Below are 20,756 nucleotides of genomic sequence, written 5' to 3' on the forward strand. Positions count from 1 at the left end.
TGCTTACGCCTTGTGCCATTCACATAAGTAGTACTCTCAGTACAACCCACTTTTGTATCACTTCAATTGGGCAACCCCTCACTGTTCAATCTGTCCTCTGGTACCCCTCATAAATAAGTCATCATGTTGATCATTTTTTCCCTTTTTTTTTTTCTCACATTTTGAGGCCCCAATGATGTGCTTCCTAAATACATGGGGGTGAAAAATGACTAATATGTGTCCATTTAGGGGGGGACTCCAAGGGCTGACCCGTTCCCCCGCTTTTAAGCGCGGTAGTTCTTCCCCCATTGTGGTAAATCACCCTCCATATGCAGAACATCCATGTTAGGTATCTTCTTATTTATGGGCCCCAACTGGGCAGTGAACCATTACACTCTCTTATAAAACTCCCCTTCCGCATCGCGTATTTCCCTTAGGAACAATTTTAAAGAGGTACCCCTCCTTAATTTATCACCCTGCACTTAGAAGGAGGGGGTCCAACCGCAATGAATAACAATCCCAATGCACTGCTATAAAGGTATAGAATAGCCCCCCCGAATCTGATCATCTTAAATACACACCCCGTTAGGAACATTCCTCATGCTACTGATAGACAGCCATGTAGGGGAATCCTTTTTAACGTTTCCATGCCAACTGGTCATTCCATTTTTTTCACTCAAATAAGTGCCTTTAAAAAGGGTCATATAAAATGCGTACAATTTGGTTGAGCAGTTGTAAAATATCTCTCCACCAACCTGAGGCTAACAAAAAGGGGCTAAACTGGATCACATGGCACCACTGTAGAGGGGGAAAACAAAATAGCGTTTTATTTGCCCCCATTTGTTCCCCAATTCCATGTGTTGCATATGCACCTGTATGGAGACCTTCCTATGAACATCGCCAGGCGATTTTTTTTCTCTTTTTTTGGTGAGCCCCTTTTTGTTTGAACAGCTTCTAACCAAAGCGATCACCAATGTTAGTCGTCACGCGTGATGGGGCCACTTACCCCCTCCTCGGCATTAACAAAACGATTATCAAATCGACGAACAGTTCTTAACAAATCAGTCGGCTCTGATGAAAAGCCTTATTTACCAGTGCGGCAACAAAAAAAAAAAAAAAAACTCTACTCATCTAGACACACGCATGAAAAAGTTAGGCATAATCGCTCTATTCACGTTACATGCAGTGTACGGACAATCATGTTCAATTAGGAACAGGGCACAAAGGAGGATGAAAATGAATGATCACCGCATGCGTTTGTATATCCCCACTTGGGGAAGACCTATTTTAAAATAACAAGCTGGCGGACAAAGACACACATCACGGAGTGCACCCCCTCGTCGGTAAAAACGGGGTCCACACCACGTACTGTCAAGGGGTAATCAGAACAAGAAAGGGGAGAAGAAGTAAACGAAGCAGACGCAGAAGAAGAACTTCCTCAAACAGGAACAGGCGGTTCACAAAAAAATGCACAGAAAAACTGCGGTCCAAATGAACGGCTTACCTGTTGCCCAATTTTTACGAAAAAAAAAAAAGGTAACCAAATGGATAATGGCGAAGGCGCCCTTTTTTATCGCGCCTTTGTGAATCCTAGTTTTTCCCTTATCCGCTTCCAAAGGGGGGCTTTACTATTCTTCATCTTCTTCTTCTCCCTCCCTTCGACCGAATACTCCCTCTTCATGTCGCTAACCAACCCAGATGTGCACTTGTTGTACACCTCTTTCTTGGCCCTCCTTAAAGAATCCCTGCTCTGATTAATCAAATCTTCAACTGCGTCTTTCCTCACAGAATCTCCTTTAATTAATTTGTAAAAATTTACGTTACATTTTGTCTCCTCCTCTGTTAAAACCGTCACCATATTATGGTAGCACTTTTTCCACAAACTTTCTGTAAAGGTGTTTTTTGTTACCTTAAATTGTCTTAATAAAATTTCGTAGAATATTTTTACCTCCTTTTATAACACGAACGTAGTGATTTCTTTCTACTCCTCGTAGGTGCCACCATAAACTTCGTACCTCCTGAATGGGTGGAGCGTTATCCAAGTGGCTAATCAGCTCGTTCACTTCTCCTTCGCTCAGCTGCTCTGTTAGGTCTGAACATTTCTTGCGCAGGAGGGAAAGCCGTTTTTTCAGCCTTTCCACCGGTGCTTCTTCTGGGAGGGTGCAATCTGGACTGACTTCGTCCGTTTGGTTTGGCGCATTGGGGGTGGCCACAACTTCTTCCATCTCGTCGTAGGTTTCCCAATCCGCATCTACCTCTTCGAGCGTTTCAAAACCCGCTTCTACCTTTTCGCTCTTTTCCCAGTCCGCTTCTACCCCTTCGAACGTTTCCCCACCCCCTTCTAGCCCCTCCAAAGCTGCGTCGAAATCTTTCAATATGAAGGAGTTGCCCACATTCGCCTTCACCCCCTCAACAATGTCGTTCAATTCTTTGAGTTCTTCCCTAAATGGCTCATCTTCCTCCCACTTATTAGAAAACTTATCTACAGCTTTCAATTGGTTGAAAATGTCACTAAGTTTTGTCTGCGCATGCACATCGTTCTTCGTTCCTTCCTTGAGACTGCCCCTCTTCAAATGGGTCTGAGCAGCCTCGCTTTCTCCAAAATGGGCTTCACTCGTCGTCTCAACCCAGTTGTACAAACATCTGCACCGCCTATGACTTCCTGCAGGTGTGATAACTGCCATGGGTTCGTACGTCAGCGCGCTCTGCAAAAATGGGGTAAAGTGGGAAACGAAAAAACGCAAATTAGAAAATTAACAAATTAGCAACTTGGTGCGCTCAGGAGTGGTCACGGCGTACTGGCGCTGGTAGTACGCCGCTACTAGCCATTCTGCTGGGAACCACCCGCGACATGCACAATCAGAGAAGCGTTTAATCCCTCCCCCCCTCTCTCTCATTTTCGCCTAACAAGAAAAGCCGCACAAATGATAGAAGCCACAGTTACAGTGGATCGCTGGGGAAAAAAGTGGCCGAAGGTACTCGCGCCACCCAGTAGCCCCTCCTTCACCGTTGTAAATATCATAATTTGAAAATCAAAAATAAGAAAGGGCACTAACTTATCGGAACAAAGTAAAACTAAGCTTATGTGTGGAAACGCATACAATGCATCTACGTAAAGGTAATGTGAAAGGATCTACTTAACAGAAAAAAAAAAAAATTTATGTTGCACTTAACTACGTAGAATCAAAGTTGCTTTCTTCCCCTTTTACCTCTCCTCCGTTTCAGAACCCAAACGGGACAAAAAAAAAAAATAAGCTCTCCTATCCAGTGACTGATAATTTTTTTTTAATATATATTCTAGAAGAGCAAAAAAAAAAAAAAATAAAATAAAATAATAATAAAATAGCAACCAACTGGCAGATAAATCTGCCGTCATGTGCATGCAAGGAAAAGAAGGCTGTTCTAGGGAGCGCCGCTTCCCTAACAACGACTATGCCAATGAATTCTACATCTAGCGAAATTTACCCAATTATCGTTAAAGTGTCCTTTTTTTATACTACAGTGGGGCTCAATAGTGGCGCTCTACCCGATGAACTGCTAATATGCCCACCATGGGGAAAACTCTGCTGCCCCTTATTTGGCCCCCCAGACAATTCATGCATGTGCACATTATTTTTCACTTCAGATGAGGAGTTAGAAGGTGGGATAGTGCAACTAGAAAAAATAAAAAACCCACTTAGTGACGAAAAAATTTTCATTCTTTTAATATGTATATGGTCTACTTCTTTTACAGCAGTGAAGCAAACAAATGGGGGCGCGCACAAAATAACTAAAATTGTGTAGGCTGCGAAGGGGTAGCAATATTGGCAATGTTGGCAATGTTGGCAATATTTTTTTTCCCTTCAAAGCTGCAAAATGTCATCCTCTCCATCTTGCTCCTTCTCCATTTTGTTATCTCTTCCTAACCCCGGTTTGGTGACCAAACAGTTGCACGGAAGTATGCCTACATGTTTTACCAAATCGACTTAAAATGAGAAGCTAAGTGAGCATGTATAACGCATTAAAAAAAAAAAAAAAATGGAAAAGACTGCTCACCACTCGGTGCAATTAAATAGCATGCACAATGTCTCAACCTATGTGCCACTCCGCTTGTTCCTTTTTTTTACAACCTTTGGTGAGTGATAAAATAAGGGGGGCACTCTGTTGACTCTCCCTTGAGGTGAAGTGGCAACCCCTAAGTGATTCTCCAAAAAAGGAAAAACTTTCGAAAAGCTCCCTTCAAACGTATTGGCTAAATGTGTGGATCCCATGTTGGCCACGTCATACACCGTTCCCCTTAACCTCACTTTCGCTTATCGCGCTTCCTTTTTTTTGCCACTTAGTAAGGAGCTCCCACTGGGTGGTGTGAAGTTAAGGCAAGTTCGCCAAATTATCACCCCCTATGACGCGGTAAATGTGCAAAAAAAATAAAAAAATGAATCAAAAAATAGTCTCAAATGGGCACTGAAAAGGTGCCCCTCCGGGGAGGCTAAAAATTTGAGAAGTTAAAATCTTTTTGTGTGACCACCCACCACCTCCCAATTGCTTCTACATCGTGGCATAATAGAAAACACCCAATTGGTAAATATATTTTTACAAAATGGGAAGCTCAATACACCTTTATGTTTTGATTAAGTGGAAAGGAAGTGTCATTTTTCGGCCACTCCAACAGGGGGCATTGCGGAGTCATAAGAGAAAGGCGCTTGCTTTTAACTCCATTAATTATGCATACATATGGAGGGCCTACATTTTCTTACAACGTTTTCACCATTTTTTGGTTGACACCTTTTATGGTCACTTCTTTTTTTACTAAACGGGGTGTCCTCTACCGATGTGAAAGAACGCACTCCATCAGTGAATGTCTTTTTTTAAACTTTTTTTTTTTTTTTTTACTCACTTGCTCCCTTTTTGAGGAGTACATACATGTGACGAACTGGCAAACTCGTGACAAAGGGAAGGAAATAAACTGTCCCACTTTGCTGGCACCAATTTGATAGTTTCCCATGAATTATTTTTTCCCCTCACTTTAGGATAACCAATTTAAGTAACTCTTTCCACCGATGAAGCACACTTTAATCACATTGATAGGTTAAAAAAATGACCACTCGGCTGATTCGTGAAGGGGGCGGTATTTACACCCACTCTTGGCCGCCTGGCGATAAGAGGTGTTAAACTTATGCAAAATTATTCATCGCCGTTTTGACATTTTCGAAAAATTGGTCGAACGTGGCAATAGCGAAGTGTACGCAGGCGTCCCTACATGCACGTAGAAGTTTTATTTTATTTCTCATTTATTTGATTTTTCGTTTATTTTTCGTTTATTTTTCGCTTATTTTTCTTTATTTTGTTTCACCGCTGTGCCTACCTGCACAACGCCCTGCCACACATACGCGAACATCCCACGACAGACACAAGGGAGAAGCAGGTGCAATTATAAAAATCGTTGATAGTCCAACATAGAAACCGGAAATCTGCTGCTCAGAAAGAGCGCGCCGCGCGTACATTTTTACTTTCCATGTAATCACCGTACCGCGGTTTTACCCACTCCGCTACATCCCGCCTGGCATAGTAAAAACGGCGAAATGGCAAAATGGGAAAATAGAAAAACTCAGCTCAGTGCATATTCGACGAAATTGCATAAATTTATTGGCACTTTTTTCCCTGTTGGCTACGTTTTCTTCATACATTTATGTGGGACATTTTCGAACAACACATTTGCCTTCCCTTTTTTTCGATAAAAACAAAAACGCGTAAATTAATTTATATGTACACTAACATATTGCTACTTCCGCAAAATTTTGCAACAAAATAGCCATCGCCGCTTTTACGCACATTTTTTTTCTTCCCTAAAAGGCGTATAAAGTGGGAAAAAATTGCCAATTTTTTTTCTATTAGTCAAATTCGATAAGTAACAATTTTAGGAATTATTTATTCCCCCGCACCATTTTGGTAATCGTACAGAAGTTACTACTTTTTAGTAATTTTTTTTGCCTAGGTAATATTGCTATATTTTTGCGCGACCGTTACGCTAGTATGTATATATTTACTTATATTTACATGTAATACATATTGCGTGTATTTATTAGGGTAGCTACGCAGTGTACTCCTTTTTTTTATGGCCACGTTTTTTTCGAGTTTTTTTTTCCTACGGCATCGCGAAGGCTAAATATATGACCCCTTTTATAGACAACGAGTGCGCAAATAAAATCTGTGATGTGATATATTTATACCGTTTGCCAACTTCTAACGGCCTCCTCCCTCCCATGCATATTCATCCCTCACAAAATAGTCGCTACTTAGTCCATATGCGTTTGCTGAATTATGCAAATCTCACTTCCTCCTCTTCACTGTGCGTATGACTTACGCTTCCATTATTTTTTCTTTTTCCTGCACAACGCATGTTAGAAGTTTTGCATTTTCTTTAAATTTTGCGCTTTTTCCACCATACCCCTTTTTTACATTTTCGTAAAAGGGAAAGGAAAAAAAAGAGGAGCAGGAACAACGGTTCCCCCCTTTTATCGCATTTTTTCTTCGCCAACACGGCGCCCCTGTACACGTGTAGTTTACAGTCCAGCATGTGAAAAAGGGTGCGCCAAAAAAAAAGAAAAAAATACCACAGAAAATGCAATGCATGAGCAAAGGTGCATGTAAAATAAAATAATAGTAAACATTATATGTACATATATATGCACGTTTATTTTACAGTGCAGCGCTATGCAATTCACAGATGGCATGTAAAATAAATTATAATGGCATGTACCCGAATATATATGCATATATATGCAATTTTTTTGCGCTTTTCACGAGTTTTTTTTTTTATTAGCCTTCACTAAACGGTAATAATAATTTTGCTATGCATTTGTGTATACGATAAAAATAAAAAAAATATACTTTTTTCCCCCCCCTTTTTTCACATTTTTTTTTTTTTTTTATTAATACATCTATTTAAAGAGTGAAAAAAGATACGAAAAGAAAATTAAACATAGGAAATATATTTTGATTAGGAAAGAAAATTTATTTAGTAATTTTTTTTTTTTATCTAGACGATACGCTTTTCCTGCAAAGCATTACTTCATCGTACCTATATTTAGAACATTCATTTTAGGATAAAAAAAAAAAATATATTTATTCTAACGAAGCGTAAATATATATTTTTTTTTTTACCCATTCGTATACCTACGCAAGTACATATTTATTTATATGTTCGCCTGACCTTTTGGAAAAATTAAGAATCATTTTTTGAGATTTCCAAGGAATTAGAGAACCTACGAAAATGCAGCCTTGCAAAGCCTTCCTCTTCACCTTCCTCATTTGGGCCTGGGAATATACCAAAAATGTAAGTTCCGCAAAAGTTACATGTTGTCACCATGGTGTAGCGCGCGTGGATCTGCCCTCGCCGCGGACCCCGAGTTTGTCGACTGTGGCGGGTGTAGCGGGTGTAGCGGCTGCCCCGATTGCATCGATTACGTCGACTGCGTCGAGTGTGCCGGGGCAAGTTCCCAGTAGGGTACTTTCCCCCATCGCATTGCCTTACAGTCGCGTGGCATCCCCCTGCGCGCTGTGTCACCAGCGACTGACTCCCTAACCTGGTGTAGTTGACCACTTGCAGTGTGTTTATCAACCCATATTGTGCTCATTGCACTAATTACACTAATTGCACTAATTTTACTCCTTTTTTTGAACCTCTTTTTTGCCCCCCCACAGGGTGACCTCAACTGCAACGGAGACAACGACGGTGTTCAGAACCAATTCAGCGTAAGAGCCGGAAGAATGCTCTACGAATACGACCGCCTCCACAACGAAACTGACGGCAGCATGACCTCCCTTGCGAGCGCTGACAGCATCTTTAGCAGAAGCAGCGCCGGTAGTGCTGGTAGCGTCCTTAGCAGAAGCAGCGCGGGCAGTGCTGGCAGCGTCTATAGCAAAAGCAGCGCCAAAAGAGCCTTCGGTAATGACTTTGAAGGCTCTATAGGTACCACCAGTCTTGATGATCTCAAAAGCGCAACATCCTCATCGAGCACCTTTAACGTGGACACTAATAGCGAAAAAAGCTATGATGATGATGCCTCCGAGACTCAATCGACGACAGATGAATCTATCCTCGTTGACCTTCGAGATGATAACAGCGTTAGCAGTTACAACTCAGGTTCCACAGCAAAGAGCGACAGGACAGATGTGACGAAAAGTTCCAGAGGTAGTACCATGAGCAGCTCTACCAGGAGCAGCAGCGCCAAAAGCAAAAAGAGCAAACAGTACGACACCTCCTATGAAGATTTAGAATCCGTAGCAGGAAAGGAAGTGAGACGAGCCAAGGAAAAGGCAAGAAGAAAAGAACTCTTAGATGAATCTACAAACAATATGAAAAACAGAGACGACGACAATTACGAAGTTAGCCGTGAAGAAACACTCAGCAACAGATTAAAGGAATTAAACTCATTAGAAAAAGAAGCCGTTAAAGAAGTCATGAAAGGTTCCAAGAAAAGTAAAAGAAGATCTAAACGAAGAGCAAAACGTGAAGGAGAATTCTCAGGCTATCTTCTGAACTACAAAATCGCCCACAGAGATGACGCAAATTTTGAAGTTAACCAAAATGAAAGAATCCTAAGAAAGGTCAGAGAGTTTAATGCAAAAGATAGAGAGCAAATGAGAAAGACCCTAAATAGAATTAGAAAAAATGCTAAAAATTCAAATATGGAAGAGTTAGAAGATGAAATTAAATCCCAATTAGAGAGTCTCAGAAAATTTGTAAACCTCGATAGTGACGAGAGCAGTTCCGTTGCTGGCAGCACGGATGAATCTGTTTATAGCGATGAAGATGGCTCATCCATATATGTAGGAAAAAGCGGAGTAGAAACGTACGGAGCCAAGGATAGAACCAAAAATAACATGACTGAACTTAGATCCTACATCGACCAAGCCATGGATCAGGAAAATGCCGAAATTGCCCACTTGTTGGTTAACAAAATTGAAAAATACAAAAACAAAGTTACCAAACTGAAAGAGAGAAACAAGAAGGAAGTCAATTTCATGAACATGAGACACAATCTCAAGTTGAAGAAGGTCCTCCTCTACGTCCCCCTCATTTCCCTCCTCACGAGTGTCATCCTAGGGTTGCTTCTCACTCAATACTGGGCATTACCAGTTATCACTGCCTACTTCATCAGCTTGTGCAGCTTCGTCTTGGGAACCCTCGTGTCTTATGGAGTTATGGGAAAGGTCATGTTTAACTCCGCCTTCAAAGTGGTCAATTTCCTCCTAGGAAAAAAATCAAAAGTGAGTGCCGACTACGACGCACCCAGAAGAAAAAAATTTAACTACTAAACGGATGAAAAGGAGAGTTTTTTTTTTTTTTTCACCCCGAAGTAGCTAAGCGGCGGTGTGTCCAATGACAAGATGTGATGATGTGCCCGGTCTTGTTTTCCACAAAACTGCTAAACTGCTCGAAACGATCCCTCAAAAGAGAACACACACACCCGACGAAGGCGCACCACACTTGCTACGTTCGCGGCAAGAAAAACATCCACAACGATTTATCCCAAGTAGAACGCTCCAATGAGACACCAAACTGGATGACATTAACAGAAGCTACGGCTACGCCAACCCCCAATATATTACTACCCCCATAATAAACTGTGCCCCCCTGTACAATACCATGGGTGTACACAACGGTATACACTTTTAAATGTACAAAATAATCACTCCCATATTTTATCCCATTGTATACGTAAGATCTAAATCGTCTCATAATCCCAGATGATGATCTGTTTTTTTTTTTTTTTTTTTTTAAACGTAACATGTATTAATGATTGCTTCTACGTTTCGTAAGTAAAATTCATTCTACGTGCATTTTTTTTCCCAAAAGTCTATTGCCTCAATAGATTTAGCCACCTTGCACAAAAAAAAGGGAAAAAAAAAAGAAAGTTTTGAACCAGCAAACGATACATGCACCGAATTAACTTTTACAACGGAAACTTATTAATGCACGAAACGAGTATCGTTACCTTACCCCTGGTTTGGCTGCGTAGCTGCGTAGCAGCGTGTATTCCCACGTTTGTGGGCATCTCCTCTAAAGCTAGCCCAACATATTTGGTCATTTACGCTAGAAGGAACACTTTTTTCCAGCGAGAGTGACCATCCACCATCGTTGAAGAAGTCCGCACGAACTACATTGGAGGAGAGAAATGCTACGAGGTGGTGGCCGCGCGAAGGGACCGGCTGTTCGTCCGCATAGTGCACCAGGTGTGTCCATGCGTTTCTGCATGTTCCTACTTTTAGCGCTCCCCTTTTACCGCTCCCTTTTTTCGTACCCTGTAAAGCCACTTCTTCTCATGCGGATCCCCCCCCCTTCGCCAGGGCTGCTAAAAAGGGGGCAACTGTTCCTCGGACAAAATAGGGCAGGGAAAGGCCCTCCAAAAGGGGGTGCACTTTTCCACTTCGTCGTTAAAAAGGGGGGCAAAATGGGCCAAATAAGGAGCAGATAAGGCAGATGAGGCAGATTAGCCAAATGGGCTGCCCCAACTCCGCGATGCGAAAAGGATAGTCCTACAATTGGCCACACGTGACGAGTTACTCCCCCCCACGGCGATGACACCCCTCATAAGCTGTTGAGGAGAATCATGTTTCGCCTCCTGGAGAACTTCAAATTTAGGAAGAGCAAATGCCTCCACTTGATTTCGATGTTCTTCATTTTTTTCTTCCAATTATCCAATTCATCAAATAAAAATTTAATAAAAACGTCATGTTCACACGGCCCATCATCCACAAAAGGGTAAATTTTGTTAAACTCATCCTTCTCCGTTTTTATCGTTTCTTCCTTCATGTTATAGTAAACCTTATACCATATGTTCACCTTAGTCTCTTTCGGGACATGGCAAGACTTGGCAATTTTTTCGCAAAAAGTCCACAAATTTTCTTCCCTATAAAAATATTTCTTCCTCATGAGGGTATGCACACTCTTCCATATACTATACATTTGGCTTGAACTGATTAGACCATTCAAACTTTTTATTTTATCAAATAATTCTCCTTCCTCTAGGTCCTCCCAGGTGTCTATATCATTTATAACTACCGTTTGTTTTTCCACCTTTGGTTTTACTTCTCCCACTTGGTTCTTCACAATAATAGTGCTCTCATTATTCACTTGTCCATTTTTTGCATAAAATGAATCGATTAATCTTTTCGTTTGGTCGTTTATTTTTTTTATTTTCTTCTTTTTCTTTTTCTTCTTCATTTTGTTTTGCTCATCTATTAGCTCATTTTTGGGATTCATCTTTTTCTTCTTCATTATGGTCTTCTTAATTCTGAAGAAAAGCTCCGATAGATTCCTCTGTTCGGGGGAGTTCCTCACAAGGGACCCCCATCCAGGGGAATGTTGAGGATTGGAAGAGGGGCCCTCCCTCACCTTCGCCTCCCATTCCGGGAAGTGCCTCTGCGGGGGTGAGAAGTTCTTATGGGTAAGTGAATGTATAACGCCTAAATGGCGCATCCAGGTGTGCCCATGTCAAAGCACAGCTACGCCAAATGGGAAGAAAAAAAAAAAGAAGCAACTTGGCAAAATTTCTACATTTGCTACTTTACCTGCACACAAACAAATAACAGAACGAAGAGCGCAACCCGGAAAGGTCTCAAAAATAACCTCCTCAGGATATTTTTACTCTCCTTTGCTGCTCCCTTTGTTCTCCACCCCGATTGCGTCCCCCTTGACGCGCTGAAAAACTGCCTTCTATACATCTCCCCCATTTGAGTGTTTACCTTATAACCGCGTCAAAGGGGGAGGCACATTCGGGAAAAATAAAAAAAAGGCAAACACTCGTAACAAAAGGGAGGAAAGCAGCGTTTGGTTTATAACAGCCACGCAAGCGCAGGTGTGTATACCTATATGTGTACACTTTTCCAAAAATGTGTAGCTGTCCTATGTAATCACCACAGCGATAGCAACAAAAAAAAAGGCAGATGAATGCTCCACCAAGGCAAACGGGTAGAACGCTTAGCAGCTGTGCATAAAAAAAGAACAACGAACAAATGGATAACGCGTAAAAACAGGGATTATTTCAAACTCGGGGAAGTGGGGGTGGATCCCTCCTACGTTCTCCTCCTCTTTTGTTCTATTTTTTTGTGGTTAATTTGTACTGCCGCAAATTGCATTTTTCACATTTCTCTATGAAAAGTTACGTTTCACTGCACAGCTGAGTTTTGAGTTAGTTTTTGCCCTTTCCGTGGTGCTTTACAACATGTTTAACGCAGCCCCTTTGCGCTGATCTGGGGAAAGCTGCACTATATATTCTTGCCCGTTCGTCCTCTTCTTGTTCTGTGGTTTGGCTGCCTTCCGGTAGAGCATTACACACACGTATTCAAAAAAAAAAAAAAATTAAAAAAATTAAAAAAATAAAATAATCTTCATCACGCATAATTGCCGCATATTTTATCCTCCCTTTGAGAAAAAATAATCATAATAATATAAAATAAAAACATAACACAAAATAACATAACATCGCGGCATCCCCTAACCAGATCGTTCTACCGATACGCCCCTAACCTGGCTGCATGCGCGGCTGCAAATTTAGCGCTTCTGCAACATGACGAACCGCTTTTTTTTTTTTTTTTTTTTTTTCTTCCTTACATTATGACTGCACAACGCAGGTCGTTGAACGTTGTCGCTTCAATCGGTTAGCGCCACCAAAGTAGTGCAACCGAGGATTTCAAAAAAGAGAAACTTTCAGAAGATATATTAACCTCCGTGATGACCTGCTTGTGCATTTAGCGGAGCCTTAGCCCCAATCAAACACGCACATAAGAACATGCATATTTTTTTTTTTTTTGTTTATATATCCGTTCGTATGTGCCACTTAACCAGTTGAGCGCGTTTACTCCTCCGAAGCTTCTGCTCTCACCCGCACCCATCAATCTGCCTTATCGCGCTTTTCCTTTTTTCGTTCATTTAATAAAAAGGGGGCATATTTGCAGGACTCTCTCTTCCCGCCACGTCCCCCTTTACCATCCCCGTCAGCATTTAATTTGTCACGAAAATTGTCACAAAAATTGCCATGAAATTTCTGAGGCGAACTTTTCCTCTTGTATACTTTACGACCAGGCTGAGGAAACCACTCGCTCTGTCGTTTTGGCGCCCGCCCGGTGTACCTGCTGACATGTGCATGTGAATGGTTCGATATTTATTCCACCCAACCCGCGGTGGTGTGTACGTATGGAACAACCGAGTAGCGAAGCAACCCCCATGCCTCCCAACATGCTGCAGTTTTTCTAATCATCCTACACACGCACAGGACCCTGCTTATATGATGTCCGCTTCTCATCCGAAATGCGCCTCAAATGTGCTACTCACATTTACGCGTATGATTAGCCCCTCCCACGCGCGCCTACATAATGCATGCACCGCTGAGTGGAAAGGCACCTCGCCGCTCCTCGGGAAACCCCCCATCAGAGCCAAATAAGGCACACATCACCTCCGCTGCATTGCCTAGAAAATATAGCCAATTTAACTCCATGCCGAGTTGCTCTTTTTTCAAAAAGGGAAAAAAAAAAAAAAAAAAAAAAAAAAAAAAATTAAAACATAGCCACAAAACTAAGATATCATCCAAAAAACTAAAACGCAGCCACAAAACCAAAACACCAATCACTAAAGTGAATTTGCACTGCCCCATTTCGCTGACAACATAAGACAACCTCCCTTCCGCCGCCCCACCGGGAAGCCTTTCCAAACCACCCGTCCGGTATATCCACACAACGTCGCAGTGCCAAAGGAATTGCTTCAACTCTCATTCTTTTACCTCCAAAGTGGGCACGAATAATAACACCAAAGGGACTGCACCGATTAGGGAAAAAGACAGAAAAAAAACGCTCAAGGGATGTTTAAGAATGAGGAGGACATCCCAACCAAGCAGCACAAAAGTAACCACCTTCCCCTGCACCACAGCCCCTTCCCGTTTTGAATTCATCTCCACTCCAATTGGAGCAACTCTCAACATATGACTTTTCGGTTCATTCACCAAAACCTGCGGCTGCCCCAAAATAAGGGATCACCTCATTGGGATGCACAACAGCAAAAGGGCCTTCTCGCTGGGGGGAAGCGGCGGAATGTTCTAGGCGCTCTCTTAAAATGGGAAGCACCCTGTGAGTGTTAAAAGGGTCCCCTCCACGTGCAGTTCCACACTTTCACCCCGTTGTGGAAAAGTGCCAGAAATATTCTACACTTCACTGGCACACAGTTATCGGTGCACCTCCCTGTTGACTCCCCCATCATGTGCCGAATAACTGAAGGGGTGCAGCTGACTGAGGAATGTTAACCTCCTTTCAAGTGGAAACTCCATGTGGGACAGCCATTTTTCAAATGCGTAAAGCACTCAAGCAGGTGCCTTCTTAAATACGACCCTTTTTTTTCTCCACTGTGATAAAAAAACGAAATGGCGGGGGGAGGGGTGAAAGGATACCTCCAGGCCTAACAGATGATGCCTCCTCAGGAGGAAGACCCCCCCCCAACGTAGACCATTTTATCCTCTTTTTTATCCCCTTTTTTGTCCTTTTTTCCCCCTTTAACATTTTCTCGTAACCCTCCTGTGAAAAACGCTCCACCGTTCAGCTATGTGCGTGCGAGTGTACACATGTGTGGTGAGTCCCTCCTACGCGTTGTCTCCACCGCGTGATTCTTCCATCCCTCCGTTGGTGCGCTTGTTCAAGCCTTCAACTCTGCTCTCATCAAGGCCTTCACTTCTACTCTGATCGAGGCCCTCATTAATACTGTCATACAATCCCTCACTCCTACTCTCATTAAGGCTCTCACTACTACCATCATACAAGCCCTCACTTCTACTCTCATCTAAACCTTCAATTCTACTATCATCTAAGCCCTCACTTCTACTCTCATTCAAGCCCTCACTTCTACTCTCATTCAAGCCTTCACTTCTACTCTCATTCAATCCCTCATTCCTACTCCCATTAAGACTCTCACTTCTACTATCATCAAGGCCCTCACTTCTACTATCATTAAGGCCCTCACTTCTACTATCATTAAGACCCTCACTTCTACTCTCGTCCATCCCTCCATCCCTACTCTCGCACATGACGCTATCCCTACTTCCGTACAAGCTGCTACCTACACTGCCATAAATGTTGCTACCTACACTGCCATAGATGCTGCTACCTACACTGCCATAAATGCTGCTGCCCCTTCTATCGTTCAATCCGCCATACCTGCTGTCGTAGCGGCCTGCATACCTGCTGTCGTAGCGGTCTGAATATCTGCTGATGTGGCGGTCCGCATACCTGCTGTCGTAGCGGTCCGCATAACTACTATCGTAGCGATTGGCATACCTCCTGTCGTGTTGTCTTACGCCCCTACTATCATACTCCGTAGACCCCACTCTGCTGTGATCCATAGACCCCACTCTGTCGTAACCTCTAACACCCGCACCCCGGTACGCCCCACTGAAGCACCTGTTCCAGTACCCCCTAAAAAACCCAACCATCTTGCTACGCCAGTAGCTGTTTATCTTCACCCTGCGCATGTTCCACACATTGCGGGTTCGATTTATATAGCGAAGGAAGTTAGTCCTAGCAGATGGGCCCCTCCTCAGAAGCATAAAAAAATGTTTGTGGTGTCTTCTTTCAAAGCGAAGAAAAACAGACGTCATACACCTATGCACCTTCATCCATACTCTTATCCTAACCTCTTCTGGAATTTGAAAGGTCTCAACTAAATGGTCGCAGAACATCTTTGCTCTTTCTTGCATTTGAATGTACTTTTTCCTTTCATGCCTATGTACATTACTCCACAGAATGAACATCTCCCTAACGCTAACTTGACTGCCTAGCTTTGCAAGTCTCTCATTTATCTCCGCTTCGGATAGCTCCTTCAGCATGTCAGCATCTGTGCAACCGAAAGGACAAATATCATAGGAACTTCTATACCTGTGTCTCCCTCTGCGTAGCCACTCCTCCCTTGCCCACATTTGATCATAATGGTAATCCATCTGGTCCCTATGGGACTGGAAGTTCCTTTCGCTACCTGGGTAGCTACACTCCTCCCACCCTGGCTCGTTTTCCATTTCTCCGTACCTCACATTGGAACGCATCCTCTCATGCATTCTATAGAACCCACCAGGAGGCGTGCCTAATCTTCTCGCGCGTCTGCTGCTTTCTACGCTGATCAGTTTTGTCTGCAAGGTGGTTTCAAATTAGGAAAATGTGAAGAGCCCCCCGAGTGCGCGCTCAACAGTGTAATAGGTGCAGCGTGGGCGGGGAACGGAGAGCAAAAGAGATCTCCACATAGTGAAGCGGCAAAGCGGTTGAGCGGCCCACCGCAACGCTGCTTAACAAAGTTCACCCACCTGAGGCACGCACAACAGGAGAAGCAAAACGAAAGCGTTAATCACCCCGAGAAGTGCGAAACCGCCTCGGAGGCCCTTTTTCCCCCTTCCCGGAAAAGCGGCAAAACGGGTCTTTCCATTCTTCGCATTCCCCTCCCGGGAATTCTTCACACTGAGGCAAATCATTCCGTGGCATGTTTCCATAATGGCGTCCTGAACGAAGGTGAAATTGTGAAATGGTAAAAAGGGCGATCCCCCGGGGTGAGCATTCCCCAGGTAGGCACCCACATACGCATGCACATATACACACGTGAGTGAACCTCCCCCCGTAACGGCTGGCATGCACACCGCTAAAGAGTAACCCACCTGGCGATGGCCTGGCGATGAAGAAGCACAACAAAGGGGGCAAATCTACGTCTGTGCGAACGAAAATTCGCCGCAAAATATCTCCGATGAGGAGCGACAACCGGTATGGCCCTTGCTAAGAAGCGAATTGCCAAAACGACTGCTCAACGCGTCACCGCAAAATGGTGAACAAAAAAGTGGAAAAATCCCCAGTGGTTTTATTATTTTTTTTTTTTTTTCTTAAAAAGAGAATCTACGTTTTTATTTTTCTATTTCGAGTGGCTCGTTTTTACCTTTTTAAATATATAAAAAAAAAAATAATAATAATATAATAATATAATAAAATAAAAAAAAACACAATAAAACGCAACAGCACAACCAAATAAAGGGAAGCAAAACAGAACAGGGCAGAACAAACCAGCTTAGCAGTGCAGCGTAGAATATAGTAGAGTAGCAGCTCTACCCGCCCACCCAAGCAGTCGACAAGTTTAGCCCTTTCGCGAAAAAACTGCCAAGAGGAAACGTAATGAAAAAAAAAAAAAGATAAAATTACGACGATGAAATAACAACGATGCAACGACAACGATGCGTGTAAACAGGACCACCCACGTATGCATTCATCGGCAGATTAGTTCATCTTATGCGCAACCGAATCTTCGCTCTTTTCGCGTTGCATATCGTTCTATGGCATCCAAATGACATATATAGCAAGGTGCATTTCTCGGCGCAGTTCCGCCACAATGAGAGTAAAATACCTCTAAGCGGCAATTGGGCAGGGTAGTAAAAAAAAAAAAAAAATTATGCAAAATTATGCAAACTTCCAACAAGTAATATGTTCACCCGATTACCCGCTTTACCAGCCCCGTTTCGTTTATCCCCTTTTACTCTACAACTTTGAGCGATCATCACTTGCGTAATTCGTTGAGGACCCTTCAGCGCGGCTTCTCCACCTGCGTCATTTCGCTAACCAGGCTTTTCTCAAAAGGGGAAAAAATCCCTCCCCATAGAATGAAAATTTTTTTTTTTTTTTTTTTTCCTCTTGGAAGAAGTGGAACGAGGCGTATAACGGGGACACTTCCGTAAATAAGCACTCTACAAAGAGTGGTTAACAAATAGAAGGCAAGAATAGTTACCCCTACACTGCCGGCCCTCCTTCTCCCTTCACCTTCTACAACAACTTCTCCTCCTCCTACTTCACCTTCTACAACAACTTCTCCTCCTCCTACTTCACCTTCTACAACAACTTCTCCTCCTCCTACTTCACCTTCTACAACAACTTCTCCTCCTCCTACTTCACCTTCACCTGCACCCCCACCCCCCTTGCAGGGCAAAAAAACAGCCAGCTGGTGCCACGCGCAGGTAACGCAACACCCCATCAGACTAAATCGTTTTTAAACTCCCCCACGTAAAACGGGGTGTAAAGAACTTCCCTTGAATTTCTCTCTCAAAAAAAATGTTAGACATCGGAAAGAAAAAAAAAACACCTATATGTATATGCACACATGTGTATGCGGGGACACCCCCCAAAGCACGAGAAGCGAAATAAAAATGGACAAGTATAATCACGTCGTCATAGGAGCTACACAAAACATGTGCGCTCGCCTTGTAATCGAAGCTAACACAGGCGCCGAGCCCCCGAAAGGGGCCGAATCATCACTGGCTTAGCTGGCTGTGCCTGTCCGAACGGGCTCACCAATTCATCTGCGCATGTAGGAGAAAGGCCAAAACGGGTGGAGCTTAACGGTATGGAAAACGCTGAAGCGTCCTTCGCGGGGATCGATCATCCATGATTAGTATGCGGCCTGCCACTCGTCATCCACTCCAAACGGAGGTGCGTAATTAAGAGGTTGGTTCTTCTCATCCTAACACTCCACCATAACTTGCACCATATCATCTGCATCATAACTGCACCATAACTTCCGTGCCCCCCCTAACTGCTCAACTCACGTCGACCAGAAAGCGCTGGTAGGTGTCGATCCGGGTGAAGATGTTATTCTTCCAGTAGTTATACATGACGATCCTAAACTTGTTGCACTTCGCTTTGTAGTTGTTTAAGAAATCTATGAATCTCCATCGGTCGGTCTTTCCATGCTTCAAAAACGAGTGGATATATTTGGTGAACCTCTTTTCGTACCTTAAAAACACTCTATTCATGAATCGATGGACCTTTAGCCATTCTTGTTTTTTAATTTCATGAGGGATTTCACATGCATCTGACAGGCAGTCGCAGTAGGTCAGCAACATAGTCCTCATGCTGTAAAACTTTTTCTTCTCATTATCATTTACATAATTCCATATGATGTACATGTCCCTCACATCTACGACAGAACCCAAATTGTAGATCTTTTCATCTAGCTGTTCTTCAGTTAACGTCTTGGATAAATCGGAATTCCTACATCCGTAAGGGCAGCTATTATTATTAAAAAGGAACGGATTGGGACCTAAAGAATCCCATTTCCCTGCTGTCTGAGTGACCTTCACATTGACATGGTCATATGGTCTATTTATTCTACCATCTAAATCGTTAGGATCTGAAAATTCTAAATCTATTAACAATTCGTCAGATGCGTCATCCATAAGATCGGGGGAATCCTCTTCCACGAAATCCTCATCTGGGCTCAACATGTCGTCTTCTACATGGTCCCCCAAGATATCCTCTGCAGTGCCATCCAAAGCGTCCTCCACTGCATCTTCCACCCCATCATCCAAGGAGTCATCTACCGTCTCCTCCATATCGTCGTCATCTAAATAGTCATCCAAAGCTTCTGCCACAGAATCTTCCAACGTCTCGTCTGAACCATCGTCCAGCATTTCCTCCACATCGTCGCTCATGGTTTCCTCCGCGTCGTCGCCCAGAGTTTCCTCCACTGCGTCCTCCACGGTGTCTTCAGTTGGGTCATCCGTGCCGTTACTCAGGGGCATATCCAGGGGATTGTCCAGCGAGCTGGTCAGCGGATTATCCATCGGATTGCCCATCGCACTTTCCATCGCACTTTCCATCGCATTTTTCATCTCACTTTCCATCGCACTTTCCATCTCACTTGCCATCGCACTTTCCATCGCATTTTTCATCTCACTTTCCATCGCATTTTTCATTTCACTTTCCATCGCACTTTCCATCTCACTTGCCATCGCACTTTCCATCGCACTTTCCATCTCACTTGCCATCGCACTTTCCATCGCATTTTTCATCTCACTTTCCATCGCACTTTCCATCTCACTTTTCAACGACTGCTCTGCAGAAAAATCCGCAACACCACCTGTCATGCCCGCCGCCATGTCGCCGACCCCCTTGCAGAAGCTCCCCCCGCATGAGGCGCTCCCCGGGCAGGACTTACCATCATCGGAGCTGTCATCTGCGGGAACCCCACTGCCGGGGAACCCACCTCGGAAGCAGCTACCTCGCGCACAGGACTCGCTCTCCATAGAACCGCAGCTGCGACTACCCCCACATTTTGGAACACACGTACCGGCATCATCATCTGAGCTAAAACCATCTTCCGGCAGCAAATCGTCCTCATCAGCAAACATATTTCCATATGAGGATGGAAATATGGAAGACACAAATTCGGAGAGGCTCCTGGGCTGCATCATGCCCCTTCCTCTGCTCGAGGGCTCATCCTGCGAAAGGGCGCAAAGGGGGGTGTGCGTTGGGGGGCGCCCCAGATGTGAGCACGGCGTTTAGCACCGCGTTCAGCGGTGGGGTTAACGGTGGGGTTAGCCCTAAGGTGAACAGAAGCAGAACGCTAAGGTGAGCAGTAAGCCCAACAGTGAGCTCAACCCTAAGGTGACCACTGAGCCGAACGCTAAGCCGAGCACTCAGTTCAATGGCAAGCTCAAAATCGAGCGAAAAAAAAATTCCCCAACGTTTCAGCCAAAACTTACCTGAACTAAAATATGCAGCAACGCGAAGCAAACTACGTTCGCATGCCTAAAAAACCTGAGGTTCCTCATGGTCGTAGCTTTGAAGAGTTTTCCCTTTCCTCGTGGAGCCCCTTCTATACGTTTGGGTCGCCGTAAGAGTCGCTATACGATCGCTATACGGGTCGCCGTAAGAGTTGCTATACGGATCGCTATACGGATCGCTGTGCGGATCGCCGTAGGGGCCACTTTTCTTCTCGCTTATCTCGTAGA

At 43.7% G+C, this 20,756-nt stretch overlaps 6 protein-coding genes across 6 annotated transcripts, besides 8 other annotated features; 1 reads left to right on the top strand and 5 right to left on the bottom strand.

Annotated features, from left to right (window-relative positions):
* Nucleotides 1-1,549: 1,549 nt before the first annotated feature.
* Nucleotides 1,550-1,837, bottom strand: PVX_001660 (hypothetical protein; the record flags this gene model as incomplete). Its single annotated transcript, XM_001612641.1, has 1 exon — nt 1,550-1,837. One exon carries the CDS (start codon nt 1,835-1,837, stop codon nt 1,550-1,552), a length of 288 nt encoding a protein of 95 aa, XP_001612691.1.
* A 52-nt stretch (nt 1,838-1,889) lies between these two features.
* PVX_001665 (hypothetical protein, conserved) lies at nt 1,890-2,663 on the bottom strand (the record flags this gene model as incomplete). The annotated part of the gene is made up of 1 exon (XM_001612642.1): nt 1,890-2,663. The coding sequence occupies one exon, from the start codon at nt 2,661-2,663 to the stop codon at nt 1,890-1,892; it is 774 nt and encodes a 257-aa protein (XP_001612692.1).
* A 634-nt stretch (nt 2,664-3,297) lies between these two features.
* Nucleotides 3,298-3,334: a microsatellite.
* A 3,602-nt stretch (nt 3,335-6,936) lies between these two features.
* On the top strand, nt 6,937-9,279 carry PVX_001670 (hypothetical protein; the record flags this gene model as incomplete). Its single annotated transcript, XM_001612643.1, has 2 exons — nt 6,937-7,294; nt 7,663-9,279. The coding sequence occupies exons 1-2, from the start codon at nt 7,232-7,234 to the stop codon at nt 9,277-9,279; spliced, it is 1,680 nt and encodes a 559-aa protein (XP_001612693.1). The 5' UTR covers nt 6,937-7,231.
* Nucleotides 9,280-9,732: 453 nt separating this feature from the next.
* Nucleotides 9,733-9,753: a microsatellite.
* Nucleotides 9,754-10,552: 799 nt separating this feature from the next.
* On the bottom strand, nt 10,553-11,242 carry PVX_001675 (Phist protein (Pf-fam-b); the record flags this gene model as incomplete). Its single annotated transcript, XM_001612644.1, has 1 exon — nt 10,553-11,242. One exon carries the CDS (start codon nt 11,240-11,242, stop codon nt 10,553-10,555), a length of 690 nt encoding a protein of 229 aa, XP_001612694.1.
* Nucleotides 11,243-12,320: 1,078 nt separating this feature from the next.
* Nucleotides 12,321-12,361: a microsatellite.
* A 58-nt stretch (nt 12,362-12,419) lies between these two features.
* Nucleotides 12,420-12,459: a microsatellite.
* Nucleotides 12,460-12,555: 96 nt separating this feature from the next.
* Nucleotides 12,556-12,581: a microsatellite.
* A 908-nt stretch (nt 12,582-13,489) lies between these two features.
* Nucleotides 13,490-13,528: a microsatellite.
* Nucleotides 13,529-14,591: 1,063 nt separating this feature from the next.
* PVX_001680 (Phist protein (Pf-fam-b)) lies at nt 14,592-16,055 on the bottom strand (the record flags this gene model as incomplete). The annotated part of the gene is made up of 1 exon (XM_001612645.1): nt 14,592-16,055. One exon carries the CDS (start codon nt 16,053-16,055, stop codon nt 14,592-14,594), a length of 1,464 nt encoding a protein of 487 aa, XP_001612695.1.
* Nucleotides 16,056-16,941: 886 nt separating this feature from the next.
* Nucleotides 16,942-16,997: a microsatellite.
* A 650-nt stretch (nt 16,998-17,647) lies between these two features.
* Nucleotides 17,648-17,667: a microsatellite.
* Nucleotides 17,668-17,964: 297 nt separating this feature from the next.
* Nucleotides 17,965-20,576, bottom strand: PVX_001685 (Phist protein (Pf-fam-b); the record flags this gene model as incomplete). The annotated part of the gene is made up of 2 exons (XM_001612646.1): nt 17,965-20,243; nt 20,508-20,576. 2 exons carry the CDS (start codon nt 20,574-20,576, stop codon nt 18,561-18,563), a joined length of 1,752 nt encoding a protein of 583 aa, XP_001612696.1. The 3' UTR covers nt 17,965-18,560.
* Between the last annotated feature and the right edge of the window lie 180 nt (nt 20,577-20,756).

This window comes from Plasmodium vivax, chromosome 6 (genome assembly GCF_000002415.2).
Source record: "Plasmodium vivax chromosome 6, whole genome shotgun sequence".
NCBI classification, from domain to species: domain Eukaryota; phylum Apicomplexa; class Aconoidasida; order Haemosporida; family Plasmodiidae; genus Plasmodium; species Plasmodium vivax.